The sequence below is a fragment of the Coregonus clupeaformis genome, chromosome 15, assembly GCF_020615455.1.
Source record: "Coregonus clupeaformis isolate EN_2021a chromosome 15, ASM2061545v1, whole genome shotgun sequence".
NCBI lineage: Eukaryota > Metazoa > Chordata > Actinopteri > Salmoniformes > Salmonidae > Coregonus > Coregonus clupeaformis.
In genome coordinates this window covers 35,486,514-35,508,041 of record NC_059206.1, presented here as the reverse complement: position 1 = coordinate 35,508,041, position 21,528 = coordinate 35,486,514, and the positions used below count along the sequence as shown (strand labels likewise).

At 43.5% G+C, this 21,528-nt stretch overlaps 1 protein-coding gene across 1 annotated transcript in view; it reads left to right on the top strand.

Moving 5' to 3' along the window:
- LOC121582492 (zinc finger protein 618) overlaps nucleotides 1–21,189 on the top strand; it is a 35,668-nt gene extending 14,479 nt beyond the window's left edge. Inside the window, exons 6-16 of the mRNA XM_045225116.1 lie at nucleotides 2,219–2,308; nucleotides 4,185–4,268; nucleotides 7,893–7,982; nucleotides 8,169–8,264; nucleotides 13,110–13,187; nucleotides 13,680–13,724; nucleotides 14,210–14,293; nucleotides 14,511–14,588; nucleotides 15,281–15,463; nucleotides 15,649–16,151; nucleotides 16,183–21,189. Coding sequence (XP_045081051.1) covers nucleotides 2,219–2,308; nucleotides 4,185–4,268; nucleotides 7,893–7,982; nucleotides 8,169–8,264; nucleotides 13,110–13,187; nucleotides 13,680–13,724; nucleotides 14,210–14,293; nucleotides 14,511–14,588; nucleotides 15,281–15,463; nucleotides 15,649–16,151; nucleotides 16,183–17,286 — 2,435 coding nt within the window. The 3' untranslated portion in view covers nucleotides 17,287–21,189. The remainder of the gene's footprint in view (nucleotides 1–2,218; nucleotides 2,309–4,184; nucleotides 4,269–7,892; nucleotides 7,983–8,168; nucleotides 8,265–13,109; nucleotides 13,188–13,679; nucleotides 13,725–14,209; nucleotides 14,294–14,510; nucleotides 14,589–15,280; nucleotides 15,464–15,648; nucleotides 16,152–16,182) is intronic.
- The last annotated feature ends 339 nt before the right edge of the window (nucleotides 21,190–21,528 follow it).

The window sequence follows — 21,528 nt, the reverse complement described above, 5'->3', positions numbered from 1 at the left end:
GAGAGGAGCAGAGGGGAAGAGCATCTTTATTCTATTTTCCCCTACTGTACCATATTCATCGATTATGCATAAGTACAATAGCTTTGGTCCAGTTTTTTGCAAGTACTCATTAAATTGTTGCTAGTGGTTGTACTAAATTATCCTCTAATTACACAAGCTGCTTTTTGTTTACATTGTAAAGCTAGCTAGTCAAAGTAGCTAGCTAGTAGTAGTCGCTACTTGACTTCATAAATCTTAGTAAAATAACCAGTGGTGTATCGTCGAGGCATAGCCGCGGGAAGCCACACAAATGATCTTACAATGAAAAAGCAAGCTATTTTTTGCAAAAACGATGGATGGCCTCAGCACCCCCTGAAAAAAAAAAAACACATGTATTTATGCATATCGGGTCCAGGTGAAAAAGCACCAGGTCCATTTCGAAACAGGTCCATTTCGGAAGGCTTTTACTGTTTGCACCTTCATTCTCTGATTTTACACTTGATCTATATATAATGATGAGATGCTCATGTCTCCACCCTAACAATGGGAGTCAGACAAGCTTACGTCCAAAATAAGCCCATAGAAATGCATTGGGCTTGTTTTGGACAGATTTTGGCGAGAGTGAAACATCTTGCTTTGTCTCTTCCTCTCTGTTTACACACACACACACCAAGCCCCTGCCACTCACAATAACAAAGTTTAGACATCACTTCTTCCCCTCTGACAAGCGGTTTCAACTCGCTATTTGCATTTGAAGTTTGGTCCAACAGAATCGGTCATATAGACAAACACATTGAGACATTATTTTATTGTAATAGAGAAGTTAACCTTTCTAATGATACCCGTTTTATTTTGTCTCTACTCCTCAAATTGCGCGCAGAGCAGACACTACTAAAACGGGAGTATCAATTAACATTGATTCTGGAAAATGTATGCTCAGTTTGTCGCGTGCGCATTACGGTACCACGTACCGCTAGCAGCATTTTAGTAAAGGATTGTTATACTAGCTATCTTGTCTGTGTTTTTATAAATGAGCAATAAGCATAAAACACAATTATATAAAGAGTTGACAACTCGTTCTCATTCTGAGAAATAAGGTAGCTAAGCCACTTGATTTCAACATCTGAACAAAGTGGACAGGCTAACATGCTGTTCAAACAGTTGGAGACTGACAGAAGGGTGTGAAAATAGATCCAAGTTGACTAACTTGAAATATAAAGATTAGCTGGCTACGCACTAGTTTGTGCTTGAAAGATTGAGACCTGTGTTCATTTTCTATAACGCCTACTACAAAAAGTTTGTCATTAGTGAATGTGCATTATGCATGGTTCTGGTTAAATTTGTAACAAAAAGGTCATTTTCATAGACCGACTTGAAAGCTAGATCAGTGATTATTGCAAAAAAGCAGGTTAAACTACTGTATGTTGATAAAATAATTATATTACGAGTGGGTGTTGTGGTTGTGGAAGGCTTATATTTAGCCTAGGTATAATTTCAGAAGCCCTGAATTCAATAGAGTATTGCTGACTGTTTGAAATGCAGTGTATTTGACCTTTTAATTGTACAATAAAGCTTATTTAGAGAACATTTAAAATTGCCGGAGACCTCCTGATACAATATTATCATGATAACTAGCCGCTGATACGATATGTATTGTGATTCTATATGTATCACAATTTATCAGGTACAAGAGAGAGCCATAATAAAAGCAGGGACAAGACTGCCATAATAGAACGTTTTTAGTTTTGATCAGTCATGGAAATAAGTGCTGAAAGCATGTTGGCTTACCATTTAAAAAAAAAGAAGAAGATTGAGTCCAAGCTATAAGAGGAGAAATACAGATGTTTTGGCGCAGGTATAGCCAACTAGCGCTAGCTAATGTTAACTACCTGGCTTTTTTTTTTTTTGGAGATCGTTACTTTGAGTCAGACTTAATATAATGTCGTCAAAAATACTGCGATACTCAACTGTATTGACTCCATCCCTAGTAAGAGAATAGAGGTCAAATAAAAAATATAAATATATTATTCCTGTACAACATGGAATATGCCAACACTACACAAAAGCAAAGTTGATGGACCCATAACACAGCAAACCATCTACTGGTTTTTATACCTTATTGAGTGATATGAAACAAATCAGTGCTGTGTGCTAGGCAGTGACCAGCGGGTTGTGATGTCATTGAATGCCAGTGTGTGCCACAGACCAGACAATGCGGTCTCTGTGTGTCCGAATGCAGATAGCTTCCGCTACTCCTGTGACATCTGTGGGAAGAAGTACAAGTACTACAGCTGCTTCCAGGAGCACCGCGACCTGCACGCTGTGGACGGTAACTGACTACCTACCCTCTCTTCTCCTCTAATTTACTCTCCATTATTGCATTCCTACTAGGCCTTTCTATTATTTGTCTGTATGGATTCGAGTGGTAGCTTGTTCTGCCTCAGTGCCAACTTTGACATGACTTGCAGTTCCATCATAGTTGTGTGGTTTTGCTAGAATGAATTCCTGGGAAGTTATGGATGTGAAGTCCTGGTGAAAAATGAAGAGCTCAAAGTGCTTAGAACAGGAAACTAGGCAGTTAAATTGCTGATATGCATAACCGTGCATTTGCACATAACACAATGGGGGCGATGAGACAACGGAACCCCATTGAGGGAGGTGAGCTTGGACGAGGGACCGTGAACAGGGTGGGACCAAAGTTGGGGAAAGCTGAACTTTATGCAAATACTCTGCAATATTGCAACGCTATTGACCATTCAAAACTCACTGTACACTACATGACCAGAAGTATGTGGACACCTGCTCGTCGAACAGCTCATTCCAAAATCATGGGCATTAATATGGAGTTGGTCCCCCCCTTTGCTGCTGTTCTGGGAAGGCTTTCCACTAGATGTTGCTGCAGGGACTTGCTTCCATTCAGCCACGAGCATTAGTGACGTTGGGCGATTAGACCTGGCTCGCCGTCGGCATTCCAATTCATCCCAAAGGTGTTCGATGGGGTGGAGGTCAGGGCTCTGTGGAGGCCAGTCAAGTTCTTCCACACAGATATCGACAAACCATTTCTGTATGGACCTTGCTTTGTATATCGGGGCATTGTCATGCTGAAACAGGAAAGGGCAATACCCAAACTGTTACCACAAAGTTAGAAGCACAGAATCGTCTAGAATGTCATTGTATGCTGTACCGTTACGATTTGGGACAATATTTCCCTTCAATGGAACTAAGGGGCCTTAACTGAACCATGAAAAACTGCCCCAGACCATTATTCCTCCTCCACCTAACTTTACAGTTGGCACTATGCATTGGGGCAGGTAGCGTTCTCCTGGCATCTGCCAAACCCAGATTTGACCGTCAGACTGCCAGATGGTGAAGCGTGATTCATCACTCCAGAGAACGCGTTTCCACTATCCCAGAATCCCATGGCGGCGAGCTTTACACCACTCCAGCCGACACTTGGCATTGCGCATGATGATCTTAGGCTTGTGTGCGGCTGCTCGGCAATGGAAACCCATTTCATGAAGCTCCCGACGAACAGTTAGTTTGCTGACATTGCTTCCAGAGGCAGTTTGGAACTCTGTAGTGAGTGTTGCAACCGAGGACAGACTATTTTTACGCGCTTCAGCACTCGGCAGTCCCGTTCTGTGAGCTTGTGTGGCCTACCACTTCGCGGCTGAGCCGTCGTTGCTCCTAGACGTTTCCACTTCACAAGTTGACTGGGGCAGCTCTAGCAGGGCAGAAATCTGACTAACTGACTTGTTGGAAAGGTGGCATCCTATGACTGCCACGTTGAAATTTACTGAGCTCTTCAGTAAGGCCATTATACTGCCAATGTTTGTCTATGTAGATTGCATGGCTGTGTGCTCGATTTATATACCTGTCAGCAACGGGTGTGGCTGAAAAAGCTGAATCCACTAATTTGAAGGGGTTCCAGTCCCTACTGGATTGGCTGTTGATACCTAGCCTGCTTGCTAGCACCCACATGAGGGCGACGCTAACGTGGCTATCCAAATTATTATAGTGTTATGTGTAAGAGTAAGTATCATTGTAGCCCTGAAAACAGAGATTTTATTGAAACTTCACTTCCACTATCATGGTTACTGCTGCTTTAAATAAAGTAACCTGTGTGAATTAACTTGACCTCTTCCTTTCCATCTCCATCTGTCCATGTATGTTGTATGTTTATGTCACCCCCCCTTTCACCCCAGACCCATACGAGCAGGTCGTTCTAGGACCTGTGGAAGACCTCAAGGAGGAGGAACCAGTGGAACCCTTCCAGAAAATAGGACCAAGTAAGGCAGTACTGCATGCTGGTCTACTGTTACTTGGCAGAGTAGGATTTGCGATTGGGCACGTCGTACTGTGATGTTATATATATATATATATATATATATATATATACATACATACATACATACATACATACATACATACATACATACATACAGTGGGGAGAACAAGTATTTGATACACTGCCGATTTTGCAGGTTTTCCAACTTACAAAGCATGTAGAGTTCTGTAATTTTTATCATCAACTGTGAGAGACGGAATCTAAAACAAAAATCCAGAAAATCACATTGTATGATTTTTAAGTAATTAATTTGCATTTTATTGCATGACATACGTATTTGATCACCTACCAACCAGTAAGAATTCCGGCTCTCACAGACCTGTTAGTTTTTCTTTAAGAAGCCCTCCTGTTCTCCACTCATTACCTGTATTAACTGCACCTGTTTGAACTCGTTACCTGTATAAAAGACACCTGTCCACACACTCAATCAAACAGACTCCAACCTTTCCACAATGGCCAAGACCAGAGAGCTGTGTAAGGACATCAGGGATACAATTGTAGACCTGCACAAGGCTGGAATGGGCTACAGGACAATAGGCAAGCAGCTTGGTGAGAAGGCAACAACTGTTGGCGCAATTATTAGAAAATGGAAGAAGTTCAAGATGACTGTCAATCACCCTCGGTCAGGGGCTCCATGCAAGATCTCACCTTGTGGGGCATCAATGATCATGAGGAAGGTGAGGGATCAGCCCAGAACTACACGGCAGGACCTGGTCAATGACCTGAAGAGAGCTGGGACCACTGTCTCAAAGAAAACCATTAGCAACACACTACGCCGTCATGGATTAAAATCCTGCAGCGCACGCAAGGTCCCCCTGCTCAAGCCAGCGCATGTCCAGGCCCGTCTGACGTTTGCCAATGACCATCTGGATGATCCAGAGGAGGAATGGGAGAAGGTCATGTGGTCTGATGAGACAAAAATAGAGCTTTTTGGTCTAAACTCCACTCGCCGTGTTTGGAGGAAGAAGAAGGATGAGTACAACCCCAAGAACACCATCCCAACCGTGAGGCATGGAGGTGGAAACATCATTCTTTGGGGATGCTTTTCTGCAAAGGGGACAGGACGACTGCACCGTATTGAGGGGAGGATGGATTGGGCCATGTGTTGCGAGTTCTTGGCCAACAACCTCCTTCCCTCAGTAAGAGCATTGAAGATGGGTCGTGGCTGGGTCTTCCAGCATGACAACGACCCGAAACACACAGCCAGGGCAACTAAGGAGTGGCTCCGTAAGAAGCATCTCAAGGTCCTGGAGTGGCCTAGCCAGTCTCCAGACCTGAACCCAATAGAAAATCTTTGGAGGGAGCTGAAAGTCCGTATTGCCCAGTGACAGCCCCAAAACCTGAAGGATCTGGAGAAGGTATGGAGGAGTGGGCCAAAATCCCTGCTGCAGTGTGTGCAAACCTGGTCAAGACCTACAGGAAACGTATGATCTCTGTAATTGCAAACAATGGTTTCTGTACCAAATATTAAGTTCTGCTTTTTTGATGTATCAAATACTTATGTCATGCAATAAAATGCAAATTAATTACTTAAAAATCATACAATGTGATTTTCTGGATTTTTGTTTTAGATTCCGTCTCTCACAGTTGAAGTGTACCTATGATTACAGTTCTCTACATGCTTTGTAAGTAGGAAACACTGCTGATTTAGCAGGTTATCAAATACTTGTTCTCCCCACTGTATATACACAGTACCAGTCAAATGTTTGGACACCTACACCTTCCAGGGTTTTTCTTTATTTTTACTATTTTCTACATTGTAGAATAATAGTGAAGACATCAAAACTATGAAATAACACATGGAATCATGTAGTAACCAATAAAGTGTTAAACAAATCCAAAAATATTTTATTTCAGATTCTTCAAAGTAGCCATTCTTTGCCTTGATGACAGCTTTGCACAGTCTTGGCATTCGCTTTTCCTTCACTCTGTGGTCCCAAACCATCTCAATTGGGTTGAGGTCGGGTGATTGTGGAGGCCAGGTCATCTGATGCAGCACTCAATCACTCTTCTTCTTGGTCAAATAGCCCTTACACAGCCTGGAGGTGTGTTTTGGGTCATTGTCCTGTTGAAAAACAAATGATAGTCCCACTAAGTGCAAACCAGATGGGATGGTGTATCGCTGCAGAATGCTGTGGTAGCCATGCTGGTTAAGTGTGCCTTGAATTCTAAATAAATCACTGACCGTGTTACCAGCAAAGCACCATCACACCACCACCTCCATGCTTCACGGTGGAAACCACACATGCAGGGATCATCCGTTCACCTACTCTGCATCTCACAAAGACACGGCGGTTGGAACCAAAAATCTCAAATTTGGACAAAAAAAATCTCTAATGTCCATTGCTGGTGTTTCTTGGCCCAAGCAAGTCTCTTCTTATTGGTGTCCGTTAGTAGTTGTTTCGTTGCAGCAATTTAACCATGAAGGCCTGCTTCACGCAGTCTCCTCTGAACAGTTAATGTTGATGTGTCTGTTACTTGAACTCTGTGAAGCATTTATTTGGGCTGCAATTTCTGATGCTGGTAACTCTAATGAACTTCTCCTCTGCATCAGAGGTAACTCTGGGTCTTCCTTTCCTCATGAGAGCCAGTTTCATCATAGCGCTTGATGATTTTTGCAACTGCACTTGAAGAAACTTTCAAAGTTCTTGAATTTTTCCAGATTGACTGATCTTCATGTCTTAAAGTAATGGACTGTCGTTTCTCTTTGCTTATTTGAGCTGTTCTTGCCATAATATGGACTTGGTCTTTTACCAAATAAGGCTATCTTCTGTATACCACCAAGACCTTGTCACATCACAACTGATTGGCGCAAACAAATTAACTTTTAACAAGGCACACTTGTTCATTGAAATGCATTCCAGGTGACTACCTCATGAAGCTGGTTGAGAGAATGCCAAGAGTGCAAAGCTGTCATCAAGGCAAAGGGTGGCTATATTGGCTATAGGGTGGCAAAGAGTGGCTATATTTTATTTGAATATAAAATATATTTTGATTTGTTTAACACTCTCTTGGTTTACTACATGATTCCATATGTGTGTTATTTCATAGTTTTGATGTCTTCACTATTATTCTACAATGTAGAGAATAGTACACATAAAGAAAAACCTTGAATGAGTAGGTGTCCAAACTTTTGACTGGTACTATATATATTATTATTATTATTATTATTATTATTATTATTATTATTATTGTATATATATATATATATTTTTTTTTTTCAGTGGTTGATTTTGTATCTGAAGTCCTACTTTTGCAGTGTGTTAAGGCAATGTTATTAGTTTTGTCCTCATTTAGCTCTTTACCTCATACATGCAATGTATTTTGCTCTCGGGATAGGTATTATTTGTACATTATATCCTTTATGAGAGAAATAAAATATGATTTAGATTTGGGGAATAATTCAATCAATGTCCCCACTACTGAAAATTAAGGAAACCATTTCAGTGAACCACCAAGGATGCTACTCTTATCATTACAGAAGGAGATGTTATATATATTTAGCGCATGCAGATATGTGATATTTTAGTTAACTTCTTTTTTTTCAAAAAAATAATTCTCACAGAAACGGGGAGCTATGAGTGTGAGTTCTGTGGGAAGCAGTATAAGTACTTCAACCCATACCAGGAGCATGTGGCTCTTCACCAACCAATGAGTAAGTAATCTCACAGGTCTACAGAAGGGACTTAGTCGTCTGTTGTAGTCCATAACCTCCCTCTCTTACCTCCCAAACTCACCTGGGTCATCAAAACACCTGTGTTATCATCAATTCAGTTAAAGTAGCTTGATAATTTACCACTATTATTTATATGATGATACTGACAGAACTGTCTTCCCACAGATTTCTCCTTTGATAATATGAAGTCGCCTCGATCCCGTGGAAGTGTGGATGGAAACATGGACGTCAGCAAATACAGTGCCACTAAATTAGAAACAGGTATGGAGAACTGACCTGGGATCTGTGCTTAAGCAGCTCTCGCACTGTCTCACAACCTGAGATTCATTCGCAATCACTGAGCTTGAACGTATACAATATACTGTATACCACTTAAAGATGTCAACTTTTAGACCATCAAATGGACCTGCAAATTTACCCAGATCGTGGGTAGGTTCAATCACACCCCACAAACTGTTACCTGTAACATTTGTGTAACATCATTTGACATCACTGTAAACCATGGATGGGCATCTGGCGGCCCGCGGATCAACCCCCCTCCCCAAAATGTGTTTTATTTCTTTTTAAATTGGAACTCAGTCAGGGTCTCCACTTATTGTTGAGAGTTGGAATAGTAGAATGCACAAGGTGCAATTTCAAAATATGGTTGTGCATCAGCAGTTTTTCTCTTATGTCAGTCACTGGCAGTCACTCAATTAGCCCATGACAGCTAACATTCTTTAGATTGGTAAGTGGGTTTAGCCAGCTACAGTCCCTCAAAAGTATTCACACCCCTTGACTTTTTCCACATTTTGTTGTTACAGCCTGAATTTAAAATTTATTAAATTGAGATTTTGTGTCACTGGCCTACACACTGGCCTGTTTTTAGAAATGTTTACAAATTAATCAAAACGAAAAGTGTCTTGAAATGTCTTGAGTCTAAGTATTCAACCCCTTTGTTATGGCAAGCCTAAATAACGTTAGGAGTAAAAATGTGCATAAGAAGTCGCATAATAACTTGCATGGACTCAGTGTTTAACATGATTTTTGAATGACCACCTCATCTCTGTACCCCACACGTACAATTATCTGTAAGGTCCCTCAGTCGAGCAGTGAATTTTAAACACAGATTCAACCACAAAGACCAGGGAGGTTTTCCAATGCCTCGCAAAGAATGGCACCTATTGGTAGCTGAGTAAAAAAACAAAAAAAACAGACATTCAATATTTCTTTGAGCATGGTGAAGTTATTAATTACACTTTGGATGGTGTATCTATAGAAATACGTGTTATGTCCTGAATAGAAAGTGTTATGTTTGGGGCAAACACAACACATCACTGAGTACCAATCTTCATATTTTCAAGCATGGTGGTGGCTGCATCATGTTATGGGTATGCTTGTCATCGGCAAGGGAGTTTTTTTTAGGATACAAATAAACTGAAAACAGCTAAGCACAGGCAAAATCCTAGAGGAAAACCTGGTTGTCTGCTTTCCAACAGACACTGGATGACAAATTCACCTTTCAGCAGGACAATAACCTAAAACAGTTTTGCTTACCAAGAGTTGCTTACCAAGATGACATTGAATGTTCCTGAGTGGCCTAGTTACAGTTCTGACTTAAATCGTCTTAATCTATGACAAGACTTGAAAATGGCTGTCTAGCAATGATCAACTTAAATAATTATTTTAAAGAATAATGTGCAAATATTGTACAATCCAGGTGTGCAAACCTCTTAGAGACTTACTCAGAAATACTCACAGCTGTAATCGCTGCCAAAGGTGATTCTAACATGTGTTGACTCGGGGGGTTGAATATTTATAATTAGAGTATTTTGTGTAGATCACTGACAAAAAATCTAATTAGCATAATAAAAAAATCAGGCAGTTTTAAGCTAGATGTTTTTTTGCATTGGATGTGTCTCAATCCACCGCTTCCGCGATGTTGCACTTCCGTATCTGCGGTGAAAGGTGACAGAGCTAGAGCGGTGTTTGTCAGACCATGAGACATCCCAGAAATCGGTCTGTAGCGGCTGAACGGTTATGACCCCTCAATGGAAAGATGAGACTCTCACGAACACGATGGTGTTCTCCGTTTTGCTCTACGACCCCCACAAGTGTCTTGGGACTCTACTGAAGTCGGTACAGCCGATCTGCCAACTTCTGTCTGGAGCGTCATAACAGTTTGGGCTACACAATAATATATGACCCCTCTGTGGAAAGGTGAGACTCTCATGAACATGTCGTCTGAAGGTCCCCCGGTACCAGTTGAGAAAATCCTGATCTTTGTTATTTCTCTGATATAGGACAGACACTTCAGAACAAACTTCCTTTAGATTTTTTTGTACTATCTGTTCCATGTAGTAAATGTTTTGTGTGGGCTAATAGCATTTTATATTTATATATATATATATATATATATATATATGTGTATATGTGTGTGTGTGTGTGTGTGTGTGTATTTTTTGGGATACTTCAAGGGTTCTTAAAATTCAAGATCAAATGGCTAAATGATCCTTGGTATGACCTTCTTAAAACAATTCCATATAGCTTAGTAGAACCTCCCCCTTTCTCCTGGTTTAGACATGGTTTAGTCTGTACAGGGTTAAATCCATTTTAATCCCACCTTGTAACACAACAAAATGTGGAAAAAGTCAAGGGTTGTGAATACTTTCTGAAGGCACTGTATCTAAACTTGTAGTAATCGTGGTCGAATTACCGACCTGGGGGCCCACATTGATTTTGTTAGCCACTCTCACTCACTGTGATGTCATATTTCGCTTTGCCCCATGGCAAAATGAGTAGAATTGCATGAAATGAGTTACAAAATTGCAATGTCTTCTCTCCGCCCCATGGCAAAATGTGTAGAATGGCAGCGAAATTGCTTTAAACTAACTGCAACATTTTCAAACACAACACATACATTATTTTCTCCACTGTCAAGAGGGGGGCCGCTAAAATGTTTTGCTCGAAAGGTGGGTGGGTGCATTGCAATCCCTGCGAGCCACTGCAGCCCCTCATGAGTAGTTCAGATTTTTTGTGGCCTCCACCCCCATCAAAGTTGCCCATCCCTGCTGTAAACCAAGGCTACAATCTCCCGCCAAAGATGATTTGGCTCTACTTTGTCTGCTGTGATCCGAAACGCTGCCTCGCTCCTCTTATCTATCATATCTCTAACCTGATCAGTTCCTGTCTCTCTCCACTGAGCAGTTTGTCTATGGAGAGCTATTTAAAGCTTGGCAGTCTCCCCTAGCACAGAAATATGGGTCAAAAGAAATAGTGGAGAGGAGTACTGGGACCCATATTCAAATGCTATGGGTGAATATTAATTTAAAAAATTTGTGCCGAAAAGGCAATGAATCATCCCAAGGACATGATAGAATTCAATACGCAGAGTACCTATATACCGTATTTTCCGCACTATAAGGCGCACCGGAGTATAAGCCGCAGCAGCTAAATTGAATGATATTGAATGATGTGTACATATATAAGCCGCACTGGACTATAAGCCGCAGGTGTTTTAATGTTTAATTACCATATGTAAGGGTTCGTGCACAGAGGGGATTGTCGGGAAAGAGATGGCTGCTTGAGGAAGCTCCCATTTATTAACATTTCAACAAACAAGTTGCATATTTGCATAACGTATTCAAGTGTTACCATTTAGTGCAATAGTAGCTACAGAACATATACTGTGCTGTGTAAACTGTACTGTATCACATAGCGTTTCAGACACACAAACTTTTCAACTTTCAAACTTAAACGGTGCGCTCCCAGCGCACATACCGGCAGTGATCTACAGCAGTGGTTTTCAACCAGTGGTCCTTGAGGGAGTGCTAGGGGTTCCCCAGCAAAATTAGTTAATAGCGTCACAATCATTTAACCACTTAACTTTTTTTTTTTTTTTGAAAAACCTTGAAAAAGTGTGCACATCTTTGAATATTTATCTACATTATAGCCTACAGTAGTACCATAACAAAAAACAAAGCTTACAGCGCTTGACGAGGCAATATCAATGGCTAAATTAAATGTGTTTTTTTTTAAGTGCAAAATAAAGTGCCTGTAACACGACAGTAAGCGCGTAAGCCTAAAGTTGCAGCAACACGGCTGCTTAAAATATACGGTAATCAGCCTACCAGAAAAGTCATCAATCCTCGTCTTCATCTTTTAGGCTAAGGTGCAGTACACGGCTGTAACCAGAAAAGTCAAGTCATTAATCCTCATCTCCGTCTTCTTCCTGCGTACTAAAACCACCAAAGTCCTCATCTTCAGTGTCGGAAACAAACAGGCTCAGGGTGGCTTCGTCAGCCACTCTCCTCTCTCCTTCGTTGTCGCTCTCAAAACCAACGAACTCCTCTTCGTCACTGTCGGAATCGAACAGCCTCTGAAGGGCCTCAGCTGTGGCGGCGTCCTCCTCTTCATCACGCAGCAGTCCAGCCTTTCGGAACCCGTTAATGATCGTGGATGTTTTGACAGCCAGATTGACTGCCTTTAACTTAAAAGCTGCATCATATGCATTTCTACGTTTGTTTTCCATAATGAGGGTTTGTGCATGAAAACTTCCTTTGCACAAACTGTCTCACTCTCGTAATGTCTGTCTGTCTTGCTCTCGTTCTGTCTCTCGTTCTGTCTCTCGTACCACTCTCGGTTCCACTTTTACTTTTGAGCGCTACCTGTCTCACTCTTTTCCGGCCTCCAGCTTTTCCTGCTGGAGCCCGCCGCTTAAAGGTGGAGGGCGCGGACCGGTCATAAAGCCCATAGAGTTAAAGTTGGTGGACTGTAACCTGTAAAATCCATAGATTTAGGAGGTCTTCTAGTGGCTGTTAGCTGTAAAAATCCATAGATTAGCCGCACCGTTATATAAGCCGCAGGGTTGAAAAATTGGAAAAAAGTCGCGGCTTATAGTCCGAAAATTACGGTATATATATCGTTCTGCTATGGATTAGTGTTGTGTAGGTTTCGGAAATCATCTATCCACCTGCTTTTCACCTTTTCAGTGGGTCTGCACTAATAGGTATTTATTTTGTGTATGTGCACTAACTGTTTCTACGCACTAAGTAAGAAACCTTTTGGGAGCGTGACATGGTTTTCCATTTTTGTCTTGTCAGTTCAAACATTGTTTATCTTTCACAGACAGTCCCTTTAGTCGGAAAATGGAGAGCAAAATCCAGTCCAGCCTGGTGGACACCAACAGTTCCCAGAACTCAAGCGGTGAGCACTGAGGCTCTTCTCATAAGCTGTGTGCCTATGTGTTTTATGAATGTCTCTCTGCACAGTGAAATGTATTTTCATCTGGGCAACTCTCCCAATATATCAGCTGTGAATGTCAATTAACAGGGAGATGTGTTCTTACTGAGACTTGGGTAGAACACTGCGGTAGATGGAGAGTGAATCAGACAGGAGTGTGAGTGTTGGTGGTTTAGTGTCCAAGCATATATCCACATTCAAATCGAGGCCATAGTCTGATTCTCTACCCTTCTCCCTGAAGTACGCACTCATTTACTCCCCCTTGTGGATTAAAAAATAATGGATTGTCTATGAAATATAGGGAAACATTCTCTAGCCAATGCTTACATAAATCGAATGCTTTTAACTCCACAAGGGGAAGAGAGCATGTGCACACTGAAATGGGTGAAGAGTAGGGAATCGTATCTAAAAACCAATGCAGTGTCTGTGATGTCACTTTCTCACGCTCTCCCTAAGGTACTCCAAGCCCCCTGGTGGCCGGTTCGTTCCCTGCATCACAGAGTGAGTCTACTTCTCTCTCTCTCTCTCTCTGCCTGCATGCTTGAAAACACAAACAAATGGGACCATTTCACCCTCTCCATGTTGTTTATTTTGACCATAATGAGATGCAGCTACTGCCACTGATATTTTCCTTTCACTTGTCATTTCTTATCAGTCTCCCTGTTCATTTGGGCTTGTCACACTTGCTCTTCCATTTAGTCAGTGTTTGTGACCCTGTAGTAGTTGGTTTGGATTTGGGCAGGTTACTCCATGGTGAATTGGAAGAGACTAGGTGTGGCATAACAGTTTTTTCGTGTTGTTGTGGCAGCAGATGAGAATATTTGCTGACTCATACTTTACTTCAGCTGGGCATAATGCTTCTGTGCTCTTCAACAATAACCTGTTACTGTTGACAACAAGCCAGGTGGGAAAATGTCATATACAATGTATTCAAGCAATCAATCAAATTATCTTTATTTATTTACATCTTTTTGCAAATTCATTAGTCACAAAGTGCTTCACAACAATCCGGGCCTACAGCCCCCAAAACCCCAAAGACAAGGCGACAGTGGCAGAGACAAAGTCTCTAGGTAGGAAGACTCAATCACTCTTAAATGGCATATATAGATAATACAAGAAAATATTTCATTAAGTAGGTTTAACGTGTGTTTTATATGTGTTAAAATTAAACATCTTGTTACAGTGGCCTAGATCTTGCACCACTCAGGGGATAGACTGGGCAGGTCCACAGTGGATGTGCTCTTGTTACAATACGGGAACCCTTTTTTCTGGGCCTTGTGTTTCTAGAACCCTACACATGTGGCGCCTGTGGCATCCCGTTCCAGTTCTACAACAACCTGCTGGAGCACATGCAGTCCCACGCTGGTGAGTTAACTGCACCTAGAGGGATATATATACAGCAACAGACTGGATGTACCCCCAAAGTGTAACACTAGCAGTCAAATGGGTGGGGGAGCTTTCAGCAGAAGTTTAAATGTACGGTTGTAATGGCGGAATACTTCAGATACTGTCAATTGTATTTCCAACTACTGGAATTGTTTATTCCTTTGCACAAAGCTCAGCCAAATTTGGTGGCCGAAATAGCTGCTGTACATTGCACTCCAAGCTAAAACATACAAACTCCTAGGAGAGAGGAAGAAGGGATATTTTCATCTAACACTTTTTGTTTTTTTGCATTTTCTAATTTCATTTTTGCATATTAAATTGAGTATGCTCTTTGTGTTACAACCATTTCACCCCTGTTGTTTTATCATGTGTAGCCACTCTATTAGAGGCTACCTGTTTGCTAGTGGTTGTTTCCTAACCCTATGTAACTATCTGTTAACTCTCGAGCTAGTAGACAATAGCCAACCCTCTGGTTATTAGCTTTTAGCTAAACCCACTGTAGCGCGTTACTAGCTGTTCCATTAACAATTAGTCATTAGCTAACCCTTTAGCCTCTGCTTTAGCTATTAACCTTTAGCTATCCCCATTTTGTTATTAGCAATTAACTAACTTGTAGCTGTTGACCTTCTCTATCACAGAATGCTAACCCTGTATCTCTGTTTCCCCCCCAGCGGATAATGAAAACCACACCAAAGGGGAGTCTCCAAAGACATCACCGGGCCCAGCCTCACAGGACCAGCTGTGGAGGTCCCCCCAGCCCCAGCCCCAGCATCAGGCCCAAGCTCAAATAGTTCAAGTCCAGATACGGGCTCAGCCCCAGCCCCAGCCTACACAGAGAAACCACTACACCAACCGTGAGTAGGCTACTATTAATCATCACTGTCACTGAATAGATATGGCCACACTGCCTATGAATACACACACTCAAACTCGTTCTCCTCTCTCTACCTCTCTTTCCCATATATTCCCTGTTTTTCCTCTTTCTCCTTCCATCTCTTTTCACTCTCTCCTCTCTCTCACTGCCTCTCTCTATCCACAGAGAACAGTGGTGGACTACCGGAGAAGGAGAGGCAGCAGGTGGCCGAACGTCTCCTGAGGGTGATGTGTACAGACCTGGGTGTGCTCAACATGCTCAATAGCAAGGACTTCCTGAAGCTGGCCCAGACTCTGGTGGACACGGGCGCCCGCCATGGTGCCTACTCCACCCGCGAAGCCCTGGGCAACATGAGCTCGCTGGCCCTGCGCCAGCTTCCCCGCATGTACAACCAGATCAAGGTGAAGGTGACCTGCGCCCTGGGCTCAAACTCCTCACTGGGCATTGCCGTCACCTGCCACTCCCAGACAGTGGGGCCTGACGCCTGCCTAGTGCTGACAGCCTACCAGGTGGAGGGGTCCAGGCTCAAGCGCTACGTTCTAGGCGTCAAGGAGGCAGACCTGAGGGAGGGACCCGAGCAGGTGCACCAGTGGACCCAGAACGTGCTGTCGGAGTTCGTCATGTCGGACATCCGCACAGTATATGTGACTGAGCCGAGGGTGTCTGCGGTGGGGGTGGGGGGCTCGCCGCTGGCTGGAGGCGGGCGGGGGGAGGGTGTGTCTGCGGTGCGCCGGGTGCTCGCTGGGTGTAGTGGTCCAGGCAGTGCTGGGGAAGCGCAGCCTGCAGGCGCGGGGGCTCCACGAATTGACTGAGCTGCTGGCTGCCTGCCGCGACATTGCTGCCTCCACCAGCCTCTCGTTGCGCGACGACTCCACCAGCGCCGCCATGGACGAGGGCACGTCTAACCCCTCCGCTCCCCCCAGGCCTAGCCACACCCCTCCCTGTTGGGACCGCACGGCTGAGGCCCTGCTTCAGGTGCACGCCCACTTTGAGCAGATCTGTGAGGCATATGGGAGGAGCAAGGCCACAGCTTCCACGCTGCAGGGCCTCAACAAACACCTGCTGGGGACGCTGGCCTGCCTGCTGGCCCCCCTGCGCCTGGCCGCCCTGGAGCTCAGCAACCAGAGGAGGCCCACCCTGCAGCAGGTGCTACCTGTCTACCTGCGCCTGGAGAAACTGTTCACCTCCAAGGCTGGGGAGGTGGGGACCGCCAGCAAGCTCTGCCACTACTTCCTGGAAGCCCTGAAGGAGAACTTTAAGGTGGAGAAAGCCCACCAGGTAGCCATGGTCCTGGATCCTCAGCTGAAGCTGCGTCCCGTCCCAGCCTACCAGCATGAGGAGATCATCGCCCGTGCCTGCGAGATGGCCACAGACCCCCGCGACGGGGGGCAAGCCACCGGCGGGGGGTCCGGAGTTGAGGACATGGATGGACCCTCAACACCCAAACGGCTTCGCGTGGACGTCCCCGGTGGTGGAGTGAACGCCAGAGGGGTAGTAGCCGTGTCGTCGGAGGCGTCGTCAGATGAAAGCCAGACCCAGGTGAGACAGGAGGTGTTCCAGTATCTGGCTGAACCGCTCCTCCAGGGCACCACCCCAGACCTCTTCCACTACTGGAGCACCACGGTGGGCGACCGCTTCCCCAGACTGGCACGCCTAGCACTGTGGCTGCTGGCCGTGCCCGCCGTGGGCGTCCGCAGCGAGTGTGTGAGCGTGTGTGAGCAGAGCCTGGCCATGAAGAGGAGGCAGCAGGTCACCGCCGAGGAGATGAACAAACTTGTCTTCCTGCGCTCCAACATGGCCTGAACATTACGGTCCGACCACCAACGCTGACCTAACCACGACCTTTCCACCAATGACTACACAGGCTATCTACAGAGGGATAGGGGAGCCCAGAGGGGCCATACTCGTGAACGTTTGCTTAGACCCAAGGTTTATACCTGTGGTCTAAAATGGCTAGCTGCTAGCGTTTCTCATAGGCCAACCTGGCACAATTAGCCATGATGCTGAGGACGACCAGCTGAGCACGTAATTAAATCCTGTAACAGATTCTGTATCAGCCAATTAAAATAATTGACGTAGTTGGACGTGATCCAACACATTTTCACGAAAGCGTCCTTACCAGAAGTCCACTGGCACGTTCTGATAATCAAAGTAACTAGCTAGTTTACAGTGTAGAACGTCTAGTTCCTGACAATTGTCACAACTTGCAGCGTAGGTTCGAGTCCCCCGTGGCATGTTTTTATTTTATTTTATCAAACACCCGGACTGGTTGGATACTGTTCAAGGAGGCGAGGAATAGGGGGTCTTCTCAAGATGCTGATCTGGTTAGTGCCAAATGCAACAACAAATAATTATCAGCGGTTAAATGGCTTAAAATTCATAGGATAAATGACAAGGATGGTAAAGGTGTTGCATATGGTGCTTGCAAGTAACCTCTGTTATTCGTTGGGCCTTAAAGATCTCTCTCTGTCTTTCGCTGATTCACTTCTGACCTAGTCTCGTCCACCAGCCGGCTCTGCCTCTGTCGAACAGTCTGGTTTCACAGCGCCTCAGAACGAGACTTGGCCGGAAGTCTATGGCAGGAGCAGATGAAACAACCACTGGTTTTAATTGGCTGGTCTCTCAGTCCATCACCATCTAGCATAACCTTTAGAACCTCCCCCCTACATTGCGCGAGCAGCGCAACTGATTTAAACAAGGAAGTGAGTTCTGAAAGTATGCATCTTAGAAATAGTTTTCACATATAAACGTTATATGCTGAACTCAGAATCAACTGGGCTTCCCAAAATTAATATGATCAATGTGATAGAACATTTATTTTGATTGGAGATTTAGGACATTTTTCAAAGTCCCATGTAATACAGCTGTAGCGGCTCGCTCTACATCGACATATTATTCATTTAGCAGACACTCTTATCCAGAGCGACTTACAGTACTGGGTGTATACATTTTCATACTTTTTTTCATGCTGGTCCTCCGTGGGAATCAAACCCCCAGTCCTGGCATTGCAAGCGCCATGCTCTACCAACCGAGCTACACAAGACCACAGGACCTCTCCCGCCTTGATTTTTAACCGCACACTTTTCAAGTCCCACTTTGTTGCACTGTGTTACCAGGCGAGGTTACTTCTGTCCCTATACGTCATAGTCAACTTCATGCCTTTTACATTGTTATCAAATTGCCTTTTCACCATTTCTTCCATGGCTTGTAGTTGTCTGACTATAGTAACTATTTGAAGGACTAAACTAGGTATACATTAGACAACGATACAAATCTTTACATCGTTGGCGCACTCACATTATCTGAATTGACTGCATAATCTTGTCACCCTGAAGTCTGCGACCGGTGTGCTCACATTACACCAGTTTGCTCACATTGCGACCTGTCTAGACCCCTCCCTGTCCTGCTATTTCCAGATGTGTCATGGCCCACCTCCTACTCTGTTGCTGTAGCCGAGCAACGGAGGACAAGTTGCAAGTCACATCGTAGCACCCCCCTCACTACACAAGACACGACTGAAAATTTCTGGCAGAAAAATTATCGGGACCTAAAATGTTGATCGGCAGAGCGCAAAACCCATAATCTCACTTCTTTCATCCAATCACATTATGTGAAGTACGACGTCTTGGTCAGAGCCTACGACATCACGATTTACCTTCGATCGCAGAAAATTTGTAGTGGATCCCAAATCGTGGCAAAATCGCAGTTTATAATCGTGTAATGTATGGCCAGCTTAAGGCGAGTGTGCGCTCCAGTGGTTGTGTAGGGCCTGGGCTCAGATCCATTCTGGACAATGGTGCGATTAGACTCCACTGTGTTACTGAGTAACTATACTGAATGACTTGACGGTAGGGGTGGATGTGTTTGGGAACTCGTTGGCCTGATTGCCCCAGGACTGTTAGTGGCATCTTTCAACTTTTTCTATGTGAGATGGTGTCTTTGAGTCTGGTCCTCCCATTGTCTTTAGCCATGTTGTTTTTAAAGACAGTCTTTCACTACACCAAACATCACTTGTCTTTATGTACTATGTTTGTCAGTTTCTCATATTTATTAGTCTTTCTTAGACTTCATTTGTCGTTTGTACTTTTTACATCAAAGATAGACCCATGTGTTAATTTATCCAAAAGCAAGTAGTCCAAAGAAACTTACTGGTGTGGCTGTTATGGTTTCATGCTTTTAATTAATGCACTGGATTTGTTTGTATGATTTCGATTGAAGGATTAAATGTTTTGGCAATGTATGTTCATCCTTCCCCGCACTTGAGTTTTGTCTGTCCTCCATTCAGTGACACAAGTTCCACTTTCTAATTTAGGAGTTAAGTGTGTGAAATCTTTGTTGCCTTTGTACAAACTTGCACAACGTAGTTGGAATGTGCATAATGTCTCAAACGGCTTGACCAATACTATATTGGAAGTGAGTGTCACACACCGAGGTACATCTTGATAACATTCCCATTCAAGTATAGATAGTTCAGACTTAACTTTCCTCTGTCCAAAGCAATGGTGTGCTTTTTTACCTCAAGTTCTATGACTGAAGGACATACAGTAAAGGCTCTGGTCTGTCCGACATGATGATTTTGGATCTGTCCAATATGATAAAATAGTAAGTGTAGCATATAGATAATGGAACTGAAATTGATGTTTTAGTTTTTGTGTTCTTTTTTAGAGCAGCTGTAGTGAAGGGATTTTACCTGTAGATCTTAAATTAGGATTTCAAGCAGAAAATGATCCTGGACATGCAGTCAGTCGTTGATGTGGCTATCTCCAATACTACTACTACTATTGCCTCATATACTTTCTTTGGTAAGATTAGAATTATTACAAGATATGCATGTAATCAATATTAGAGTACTGATCTATTCTATCATATAAGCCAGTGTGTTTCTTCTAAGACGGAACAGTTTCAGGGGGTTAGAAGTTGCTCATAGGCACAGATCTAAAGATCTGCTTAACCTCCCCAAGTCCTAGCTTTAAACATTAGGGGCAAAGGCACAAAACTGACTTTAGCTCAGAGTCTAAGGGCAACTTCGTTGTACTCCTTTCAGGGGTGGCAGTATGTAAATACAAGATAACTGCTGTTTTATTCCACTAGAGGGAGCAAGTGTTGCAGAAATGGGTAGCACCGTTGATAACACCATACCTCTTTTTATAAACTAGCATTTCAAAGGTTTTGATACACACAACTCAAGCTAAATACTGTTATAGAGAACTACATTAAAAAAATAAAATAATATTGCTGCTAACTTATGACTTCGCAGAAACACAGGTCTCGTTCTTTTTCCAGTGGGTGTGTTGAAAGAAGATGCTAATGTTAACTGTAAATACAAGATGGCTAACATGAATACTCTTTCCCTCTCGTTCAGAATTTGACTATTCTCAATTCTAACAGAGCATTAATGTTGTGTTTATCTTATTTTATGGAGAATTGTCATTCTTTGTAATTTTTATACTCTGCTGGGCTGCAAAAAATTTATTTCATGTTGCTTATTTTGATTCCATAATTTGTCTTTTTATCACGCTTTGGCAGATAGTTTTTTGGATTTGAGTTGTCTTATCGGTAGGCCTAATTTATACTTTTGTAGTGACACTATTTTTATACTACTGATAGGATCAAGAGTCTTTTGTCAGATGTGACAGCGCTGTACAATGTTTTGAAATACATTACCCACTGTAGTATGTGCTGTGTGAATAAACTGGCTGAAATGAACATCATCAGCCTCTGGCTGTGCTCTTATGTGCAGTGTCCATGCATTGAGTGGAGTGTGTGTAAGACAGAAAGGACTGAGACACCCTCCATTCAGAAATGAACGTGATGAGAGACAGGTGGCTGCTTTTCAGTGGAATAGAAAGAGAGGGCGAGCAAGGCCTTACACAGTGGCTGAGTGAGAGACTGAGGGGGCGAATACGCCTTACATAAAGGCAGAGTGAGGGAGAGGACTCACATGTAAGGAAAAGGAGAGCGATGCCTTACAGAGAGGCTGGTTGGTTGGAGGTGCGTGCAAGGGTTCCCCGGGGGCCACTGGTGGGACGAGGGAGTAGGAGAGGG